Source organism: Plectropomus leopardus, chromosome 23 (assembly GCF_008729295.1).
Source record: "Plectropomus leopardus isolate mb chromosome 23, YSFRI_Pleo_2.0, whole genome shotgun sequence".
NCBI classification, from domain to species: Eukaryota; Metazoa; Chordata; class Actinopteri; order Perciformes; family Serranidae; genus Plectropomus; species Plectropomus leopardus.
The window spans coordinates 11,795,942-11,807,095 of record NC_056485.1 but is presented as its reverse complement, the minus strand read 5'-3'; the positions used below and the strand labels follow the sequence as shown (position 1 = coordinate 11,807,095).

The following is an 11,154-nucleotide window of genomic DNA, read 5'->3' as shown; positions in this document are numbered from 1 at the left end:
CTCCTGTCCCATTACGTTCTATGTTACAGTATGTTAGGTTTCACAGGTGCAAGGGGGCTGTTATGAGGGTGAGAGCAGCAAATGGGTGGCATGATAATGGACGGACCATCTGTGTGACCCCTTTCTTCATTAACACAGACCGAAATGAAGGTTAGAGTAAAGAAAAAAATGTGTAGAGGACGTTGTGCTTTAGCACAAATCTCCATTTACTGGTCGTGTGGGAGCTGCAGGTCAAAGATGCATCGCTTTACAGCTACTGTACATCAAGGGCATACAGGATACAGGCAAGTTCCCTAGAAAATTCAACTAATGTGCAAAAAGTGTAAAAAAAAAAAAAAAAAAAAGCTCCTCAGGCTGATTACTGACAAACAGGGGAAATTTAGGGTGCTTATTCTGCAGCTGGCAAATGGTATGGGGTAGCTACGAGTAGAAATTACAATTTGTTTAAAGTATATATTTATAGTCAGCTGTGTAACCTGAACATTGGGCTGTGTGTTGCATTAAAAATGTGTAAACTAGTTAGCAAGCATCAGAGAAGTCTAAACAGTTAAAATGACACTTAGTAACAATAAGAGGCTGTAAAGCTGTGTTTGGCGTGGCACGATGTTCTGTAGTCTCATTAAGCAACTTGTTCAAAACTGTCTTTTTTAAGACGCATAAAAGCTTCAAAGTTTGCAGTGGGGCCATTTTATGATGTTGAACAAAACTTGAAAGTCTCTTAAGCATGTGTTAACCACAGACATTATCTCAGGATTACAACCAAAAACCCTTTAAAAAACCCATCGACTTTGAGATGAGGGAACCGGAGGTGCTGAAATGCTCACTCATTTCTGGGGTTTAGGACTCATTATTGGGGTTCTCTATAGTGAGCTCAAAGACAAAAATAAATGGTTGAAATAACAAGCCAAAAGCAGTGGAGAAATGGTTGACATAGCAACAATTAAAGGATAAATAGCTGAAAATAGCATAAACTAATGGATAACAGTTGAAATAGCTGCAGGTCAGGGTTCAATTTTTGGCATATTTAGCTAAAACTAGGGGATGATAATTGCAATAGCTAAAAAATAGATAAAGTTTCAATTGCTAAACAATGGAAATAGTTAAAATAGCTGAGAGTGACTGACAAAATAACTAAACATGATGGATAAATTGTTTGTTAAATATATTATATATATATTCTTCTGCCACTGAAATTGGTGGCAGTAGAGCAATTTCAGATTTGTACAAACCAATCTAAACACTAACATCTTAATCGTATAATAAAATTCACTTTTACATAATTAATACTGATAAATAACATCCGGTTTAAAAATGGACACATTAAGAATATGACAGGTTGCTAAAGGGGTACTTGAGTTCATCTGACAGGGCTGTGGGGGATGTCTGACAAAAAAGTTTGGGAACCATTGCAGTCCACAGACCAGATGGTGCCATAGCAAGGTAATTGCTTTTTCTCACTTTATGGTCTGGGTAAATTTTGATTTGGCACTTTCCGTCAAACCACAATTTAATATTTTGGCCTTTGCATAGGAAGCACAGAGACGTCACTCAGGATAAAATGGTGCCCTCTTCAAAGTTAAAAGCTCATTTTGGTCCCTTGTACTTAATTTTGTGATCTGAATGACTGCTTGTCCAAAGCATTCAGAAAGGAGTCAAAGTAATTTTCAAGCACCAGTCAAAACCCAGATGATTCAGAGTGCTAATAGAGGAAACCAGCTGACTGAAAATCTGTTTCTTTACGTCAAATAACTGAGAAGGATGTGACATCAACTTACACCAACTCAAGTGTGATAGCCATTAACTGCTCAGGCCTAATCCTATTTTAACTTGCAGCATGTAATCACAACACATAGCTAGAGGATGCCCAATCACATAACGTGTCTGCCATGATAAGACCCATTTCAGCTGGGAGAAGAGCCTCAAACATGCCAGATAAGAACTAAACATGCTGTCACTCAGCCAAAGCTCCTCACATCAATATCTGTTTCCAGTAAAGGACAACAAACCAAAGAAGTGCCATGCAACCTTAACACTGACATACGGGATGCTTTTAAACAGCAAAAATGACTCCTTTCATAGTAAAAACTGCTGTCGGGAGAGATTATTTCTGGTCTAACATGCAGGCTAATGGAACAGTAAATATCGGAGACTGAAAGCTTTTTAAGCAGCGCACAGATTAGCCTCCTTATCTTCCGCTCGCCAAACAGAGTGCTAGAATGACTACATGATTGAGCATGCCATAAATATTGTTTTCATTAAACTGAGCGACGTGCCGAACTTTTTTTTTTTTTTTTTACCCAAACAGTGAATGCTTTGAAGAAGCTTTCTTTACAAAAAGGCAGTGTGGTTTCTTCAGCGGCTCCCATCTGCGTCCTTGCAATGCCCCTAAAATGACAGTCGGGCAGCATGAGGTGGCTGCGCAGTGGGGAAGCGCACTTCAAAGCAGGCCATTTCATCTTCAGCGAGCCTGTCTGCCTCAAGTGGAGCATGAGATAAAAAAATAAAAAGAACGGGGGGAAAAAGAAAAGAAAAATCAATTCTCTATATCAGGCTTCTTCCTTCAAGCCTTGTGCTGCTCTTTGTGATGGTGCATTCAAGCCAGCACCTGAACTCTGCCCCAATTATCTTTTGAGGTAATTTGAGAATAGATTAGCTTTCTGCAGACATTATAAGCTGAAAGCTTGAAAAACAGTGTTTAAATTAGTGTGCATCTGTCCTTCGTTTAACCTCAACGATGTGCAACTTTACAATAGAAAATATTCACCAACAGGTGAAGCAAGCCTACCAAACACTCGTTCAACTCTCGATCACAAAAAAAGGTTTAAAAAATATTTAACAAGTATGAGACGTCAATAATTCACCAAGAAAAAAGTACTAAAAAAAGTGAAATAGTATGAGTTATAGGTATTCCAGTGACTTGAAAAAGGCAAGAGTGAACTGAAATCCAGGTACATTTATGTTTTGTGAAAAAACTTATCCACACAGTTGCCATACTCATACCTGTCTGTCAAACAGTTAGCTACACTGCCTACCAGCACCTCTGAAGCTCACTGATGAACACATTTATATTTTTGTTTAATCTTTTCAAAAACCAAACTGTAAAAAATGTCAATTTATGGTATCAAAGGGGTGATTTGATTTTGATTTTTAATTTAACTGAAATATTTCAGTACTGAGAAGATTATGTTTTGATAAAACTAGGCTGTCCATTAAGTAGAAAGATGTAAATAATTGGTTTTACATAATCAGTGAAAACCACACTGCAGCATCGGCTTTTGCTGAAGTAGTAGAAAACCTACAACTACCAGAATGCACTGCGTTGCAGACCAATTAATGCTCCGCTGCTGGGTGACGTAATGTAAACTGTGTTTGACATAATGGCAGCTGGATGGTAAGAAATGATCGCATATTATAGTTAAACAGTAAGCTAAAACATGTTTTCAAAAGGCAAGAAAATGGGCAACGCAGTATCTAAATCTTGGTTTGTATTTGATCAGCACTGCTTAGATTTAGTGTTGAATCACTTTTTCTGCCCGTTTTCACTATGCAAGAAAAAAAAAAACGGCACCCACTTCCTGTTCATAAACTCTGGCTATTACAGCTAAACAGGACACTAAAAAAATCTGGGGCAAGAAACAGGCAGTGCAGTAACATTATCTTGATTTATATTTGATCAGCTCTACCTACTTTACTGTTTGATTGGAGTTCAGTCTGAGTTTGAGAGGGACAGGGGTGGGTCTGTGGTCCTCTTCTATACTCTTTGTGTGCGTGGTGACAGCATGGGCGGCAGGCAATACGAAAACGCAGAAGTTGTACTTGGAGCAAAGGCCCTGAGAGCCAGCAAAACTGTGCCTGCTGACAAAACTTGTCATCTGGTGGAGTTTCACTGGGGGTGCAAGAAGGGAGATCAAGGCACTAATTAGATGGACGGAAGTTCACCAGAGTTCATGGACTTGACACTTACTACTCACATTGTTATGATACGAAGCTGGTTGTGAAGTGGCTGGGAATCCTTTCAGTGAACTTGAATTTCTTTGGCCAGGATGGTAAGACTCCAGTGATCTTTGAAGGTGCTTGTGGACTGATTTTCTTTAGAGAGCAAAGCAACTAGATGGATTAAATGATAATGGTTGTGCTTTCTGCAAAAACAAAGGGATAGAGTTGAGAAAAAAAAAGCATAAACAACTTCAATTTAACAAAAGAAATGATGAGAAAAAATATGAATTGCTGACAGTTTTACATGTTAAAATGGCAAGACCATTTCTCTGTGGAATGATGGGATCCATTCACAAAGCTGCATTGCCCTTCAACTTATTTATTGATGTACTGAACATGGAAAAAATCCAAAGTATCCAAACACAAAGTAAAGAACATGTACATCCTTTTAAATACTCAACAAAAGATATTCTATTCCAAAAAACGCTGTGAACCAAGTCGGACTATACAACTTCAAATAAATAATCATTCTTATATTAAGAATTGAGATAAGAGGGGTGGGAGGGAACTATTTTTCATGCCAGACCATCAGCACAATTTGTCAAGACCAAATCATCATGAAGAAGTTACGAAAAGAAAATTTTCAACAATGACGGGTCGGGCATGAAAAACGTTGTCTCTACCCCACAGCAGCAAGTATCACAACTCATCTAGACTTAAATTTAACTTTTACAAGTAACACAAAGAAGGAATAGATAAACGAGAAAAAGCAGTTGCAAAGATAATTATATAATGCATAGCACACTGCTCATTTAAGGGGAAGCATGATAGTAATTGGTTTAAATACCAAGCAGGATGCAGGTGCAGTATTCAGTGCATCTAAGGCTCCACTAGCCCCGTTTGTTTGTTCAAGATTACTGAGATGTTGTTCGACAAACTCTTGCAACCAATTTTGCTATTGTTAATGGAACTGCTTCACTGACCTTCCCCCAAAGTGAATAAAGCAATATACACCTTTTTACGATTTAAAGACAGGTTATATGCATTACGTATATATATGAGTATGAAAAAAAAAACTAATCAAATAGTTCAAAACTGTGGTTTATATCCATTCTTTACCACATAAATATATATCTATAATGTTTATATATAAAAAACAAAAACATATGTCTATAGTTTCTTAATACCTTTTTTTACGAAGCAAGACTATCTACAGACCAAACAACCAACAAATTTGATGCACTGTAATGCTAGTCCATGGGACAACAAATCAAGTATTTCAACTGAAGAGAAACTGAAATTTTAAGGTTAATATCCAAAATGAAAATACCTTACATACTCCATAAAAGGAAAAATAAAACGATATATAGAATATCACACTTTCCGATGAAGTCAAAACTAGAACCAAAAGAAGTCTGCCAAATACTCAACATAAAAAAAGGACTTATTTACATAGCTCAAAGCTCAGGAGTAATCCGTTCTATTCTTCAGACTAGTTTTTCTTAAGCTGCTGCCTTCATTGGCTTGTCCTCAATCTTTCATACAAAGTATGTAAAAACCCTTATTGGTTGATATTAAGACAAAATCAGTCTAATGATATATCGTAGGTACACCACAAAACACCATGAGCTCCGTCTGAAGGGAATCCTTTAGGAAGAACTGATTTTTATCCCCCATTGACCTTTTAAGATATCTCCATGTTATAATTTTGCATGCACTTTTTGCGAATAAACCTTTGTATTTTTGTCTGTTCCCAAATCAAATCGGAAAGCGAGTTGCTAGTCATAACAACCAGGATGACGAGGGACCCACAGATGATTTTACAAATGAAACCAGCACTGCCATTGATTCTATAATCTAAAGATAATACAAAGATCTCAAAAGGTATCTTTTACATCATAAATCTCCCCAGAAATTTCAACCACTGCAAACTTTCCTGTAAAGTTCAAAAGCTCACAAGGTGTCATATGAAGATATTTCTCAAAGTATCCAAGTCAAAATATTTTGTTCCAGGTCCAGTAAAAAGTTTCTCCAAATTTTTCTTTTTATAAAAATAGATGCTTTTTAAACCCACATCAAAGAGGTTCTTAGCTCTTTGGCAAGGTACTGCTTTAAGAATTTTTTTTTTGTCTTTTATCCATTAAGTTTACAATAAGCAACATTATGCAGCCAACCAATAACCAACTCATATTACAATGAACGGAATACTTACAAAATCAACAAAACTGCAAAGAGTTCAAAATAAGTACTTGCTAACCACTGAAGGCATAACGCACCTAAGGCAAATCAGGACACAGAAAAGTACAAAGAAAATCACTACACATAACCTTACAAGACTTACTGTTTCAAAGCAGATGTGCAACAAAATGACAAAACCTATAGTAACGTTTTAGATGGTCCATCTGTAAAGACAGCAAGAGAATTCAACATCACAGGCAATAAAAACCTGCAGTATTTTTTTTTCTTGTTTTAAAGTATATTGAGAAGATTCAAAGCGTAGCAATGAAAAGGAAAAAAAAAATCACATTGTTGGACGCTAAATTTTGTTTTTCTTCGTAACACTGATTTACAAAGCTGTTTTTACTAATGTAGAAAGTTACGGTCAATGCGCTTCCATTTTCTGTTTCCATTTTCTGCTGAGTTTTCTAGAAACAATCTCAGTGGGTATTAGGCTTTGTGTGTTTTGTTGGTTTTGAACGAGACTTGCAGCACTCTGTCCCCGAGGCGGTATCCATTCAAGCTGGCGATGGCCACGGCTGCCTCGTCGTAGTTAGTCATGGTGACAAAACCAAATCCTTTGCACTTGTTTGTGTTGAAGTCACGAATAACCTTGACGTTTGTGACTGCACCAAATGGCCCAAACATCTGCCAGAGGATGCTCTCATCTGCGTCTGGAGCCAGGTTGTAGACAAAGATACACCAGCCAGTGCCTGCGTGCCCCGGGATGTTGATGCCAGCCAAGCTGGTCACCCCGTCAATGGCCATGGGGGAGAACCTGCTGTAAAAGACAAAAAGTAACATGGTTCAAGGCAAGAGCCAAAATGAGGACAAAATTGGCCTTTTTAGAAGACAAGAGAATGTGCCAACAAGCCTAACACAATCTGACAAGTCTCTGCAGAGATCAGCAGTAGCCATGCTGCATTCTGAGCAGTGTTTACATTGCTGCTACTGTCGGTGTTAACACCTTGCTTTTGATTTCAGAAACTGTTTTTTTTTTCAGAACTCATTAGATGTGCAAGTTATTCTTTTAGTAATAAATATTTTTCTTCACCTGGACAGTCAGTTAAAAAGTCAGGCTTGTCAATTAAATAAAATAACTGAGCTGTCATTCTGACTGAGCAGCAAAGAGTAACACACAGGCAGATATCAGGTATGAGAGCAGCAGATTATAAAGGCAGCATTAAACACTGAATAGCTGCTTTTTGAGCTCATCTCGTCTTACAAAGACAGGATCACCAATTTATTTACTCGAAAACTAAAGAGGGGGAATTTTAATGGTAAATAAGAACCATATTAAAGTTGGAGTTTATGCCAAGACTGAAATGAAAAGACACGCAAATACCCTGGCTTTTGGTAAATGTGGTTTTGCAGTTTGAAGAAACAAAATTCAAAGTGCATGGAAAGCCTATAAATTATTGCAGCAGGTGTCACATGAGATTAGCTGCTCCAGTTGGCCTCTCAGGGAACATCCACCATGACAGGTGTGCTCCCAGCATCAAGGACACGCAGAGAGATTTGGCAACGAAGACGTCAGCCAACGAGTGGGGCAGAAGAGAAATCACAAGTCTATTGTCGCTGGTGATGGGCCTTTGAGCTTTCAGGGGATTGGACTTCAATCATACTTGAGGAAGGCATTCTTATAAAACTGAACTTAGACAAACTGGTATCCTGGTGAATCCTGAAAGACGTCTGACGCAACAAAGTTTAAAACAGGACAGGGCTGTCCATAATAGATCAAGGTAAGAGTATGGAGCTCAAAATACAAGTATGCAATTTTGTGCAATAGCAAGTAAGGCATTGTAAAATTCTGTCCTTTGTTATGTAGACAAGCAGCGTAGACATGTTGTGACATTATGTCAAGATTAAAGCACTTCACTGCATCAGTCACTGACCTCATTCTACACGGTCACTAACCTTATTTTAGAGCCAGACACCAAATAATTACCAGTCAAAATTCATTTTAAAGCACAAAGGACTGAACCTGCTCAAATTTAACTCAGGGAACTTTACAAAAGGGATTTAAGTGCATACTGTAGAGCCTGTCTAATATGACAGAAGGCCTTCCTTATGGCTACTCATCAGATATACAGTATCAGCTTCTATGTTAGCAGGTGTGCTTAAGGTAATTTACAATGTGCAATGATTGCACAGTCTTTGTTCAGCAGCACAGTCCAGACTCTGTTCAGACTGCTTTTAGCACTCTGCAGCTGAATGAATTTAACTGCTGCCTCAGTTATCTATCTGTATGGTATGGTGGCGCAGGGCTTAAAGCTACAGTTGGTAACTACTGAAAATAAGTCATATTTGCTGAAACTGTCACTTTATCCTGAGAGAAGTACAAAAAAAAAAAAAAGTCCTCTCTCCCCTTTCTACAGCCTCTAACGGCAATTGCTAATATCAGACCGTTGCGGGACTGTGACAGAAACAACCAATCAGAGCCAAGGAGTCTCTGACAGAGCTATCAATCATATCAATAATGCGTGTGAACTGTGGTCAAACTGTTAAAGTGGGCAGCACTGATCAAATATGAATCAATATTTTTTGGCTGCATTGTCTATTTATCACCTCAAATTTTGAAAAAAAAGGAGGAAATTTTAGTGACTGTTTAGCTGTAAAATGAGAAAGTTTGTCACTCGGCTGCCATGTTGGATCATTTGGTAGAAAGCATCACCAAAAAGCTGGACCAACTCTAGAATTTGACAGGTAACAGTTCACTAAAACATGTTTTGGAAAACATTAGAGGCAAGAAATATGCAATGCATATACAGAGTCTTGATTTATATTTGATCAGCACTGCCTTGTTTGACAGTTTGACCGCGGTTCATGAGTCATGACTGACAGCTGTGTCAGAGACTCCTCAGCTCTGATAGGTTTTCGTTCACGTTTCACATGCAGTAAGGCCATTTGAAGCTCCACAAGGCAAGAAAAGGCAGAGGAGTATAACTTTTTTTTAAATACACTGATTATCTGTCTCAGTTAGTGCTGTGTGATTATAGGCAAATATGAAATAAAGGTTTATATGAAAGTTAACATCGACAGCTTTAAGACTGCCACCTCATGTTTAGAAGATCCTGGTTTGATAGACACTGGAGCCTTGTTGTGTTAGTTCTCCTTGTGGCTTCCTTATGGCTATATCATTAGGTATGTTATTAAGATGGGCTCAGTGTAGGAGAAACAGGGATTTTAAAAAGTATAACTTTGCAAATAACTCTGATAAACAATTTGACATAATGTATTCTAAAAATGGAAGTGTGTTGATTCATGCATATCAGCAGAATTTATTCATTCTCCAAATCAGCGTCAACTCTAAGAACCCAGCATCCAGCTCTGATTGTCCCAGATCGGAGGAGCAGGTTGTCTTTAGTGACACCCATCACTGGTCTCTTTCTTGGAGCATGTGTGGCTCTCCTTTCCCCTCCCCTCCTCGAAACATACACAAGTCCACCTCTCTGCAGCTTGCACACGCACTAAATATTTACATTATCACTTGCTGTTAAGACAAACAGCCTGATTCACTCACACCAACTGGATTATGTATATATTTGTTTGTAGAGGGGAGCACTAATGCATGCACACAAAAGCATTTTCCTTTGATCAGCAACCTCATTTTGAATCAGTGCTACCGTATGCAGTGTTAACTACCTACGCAATGTTGCCAAGAGCTCATGCAGGGAAAAATAAACAAGGAAAAAAAAAGGTATCCCATCAACTCCCTTGTGTTAAGTCTGAATTTCCCTCAGGATCAATTAATGCAGACTATGGAGTATAAAAAAGAAAATCAATTTACCTTTTGACTCCATACGCCATGTTCAGCAGATTGTCCAACCTAAAATGAAAGACAACAAACATCGATGCACACATTAATTTCGTTATAAAGAAAGCTTTTGATGAGGTCGATGATGTATTTTGACAGGATGACAGAGATGAGTAATATTTCTGATACCATAATAAAGTCAGTTGTTCCATTCGAGTGAATCCCAAGACCACAAGTCATTATTAACCTGTTGACTGAACTTGTTTATCAATATTCAGCCTACACAATACAGTCAACTAGAGATGTTCTGTTCATGCAGAAAACGCAGCTTTCACAGGAAAACTACATCAAAATATTCAATTTCCATAAATTGCAAATTTTTTTTGCATATCACTGAGGTCTATCACTGAAGAGCAAATTCATTTATGGATTCACTTCCACATTTATGGTCCCTTAATGAGCTCATAGCTTAAAAAACTTTTCAGACCATCTATTGATTTATCCACCAGAGTATTGCTCATCTCATTTTCATATTTGTCAAAATCTGCTCAAACCCAATTGTGGTATAGGCCTACATCTGCAACAGGAGGAACACAGCAAAGTTGAAATGTGAATACGGGGTGGAATTATTCTGTCCAGAGTACTGGCGAGCTCCAACACAGAATATTTTCAAAATACTGCTGGGAGACAATTTAAATGCTAATTTCAAATAGCCTCAGAGGGTCGACAGACTCAGATTCACTTGCAGTATTAACTAGGCTCGGTTCTAATCAGATGGCTTTTTTTTTTTTTTTTTTTTTTTTTGGTGTGCCCCTTTTACCTGAAGCGTTGTGCCTGCTGTGCGAGGGGTCCTGGGTACCTTCGATTGGGTGACTGATACAGCTGGGACAGCAATGCCTGGCTGGTCTTCTGGCTGGGGTTGTTCGCAAACTTGACTGTAATGGGTTCGGTGGCACCAGGCGGCTTCTGACAGTTAAGACCCTTGATTGCCTCCTCAGCCTCAACTCGCCGATCGAAACGAATGAAGCCAACCCCTCTGGAAACGCCTGAGGAGAGTACATTAACATAAGATTAGTCATATGCTGAGTTTCACTTGACAACCAAGCAAACATTTAGTAATGATGTGCAGCGTGAAATCCACTGACAGCTTACACAGATATTTAGGGGTCAAAAAAACAATTTATTAAAATTTACACATTAGAATTTGACAGATTTAACAGTAATGCAATTACATTATCTTATGA

General features: G+C 38.2%; 1 protein-coding gene across 5 annotated transcripts in view; it reads right to left on the bottom strand.

Moving 5' to 3' along the window:
* Positions 1 to 4,305: 4,305 nt before the first annotated feature.
* Positions 4,306 to 11,154, bottom strand: part of elavl2 (ELAV like neuron-specific RNA binding protein 2) — a 33,954-nt gene continuing 27,105 nt past the window's right edge. For 4 of the 5 annotated variants that reach the window (XM_042512503.1, XM_042512502.1, XM_042512504.1 and 1 more), the window contains 3 exons: positions 10,731 to 10,956; positions 9,944 to 9,982; positions 4,306 to 6,934 (listed from right to left, as the gene is read on the bottom strand). In XM_042512503.1, the coding sequence (XP_042368437.1) occupies positions 6,604 to 6,934; positions 9,944 to 9,982; positions 10,731 to 10,956 (596 nt within the window). In that variant the 3' untranslated portion in view covers positions 4,306 to 6,603. The remainder of the gene's footprint in view (positions 6,935 to 9,943; positions 9,983 to 10,730; positions 10,957 to 11,154) is intronic. The other variant, XM_042512506.1, reaches the window with a different exon arrangement.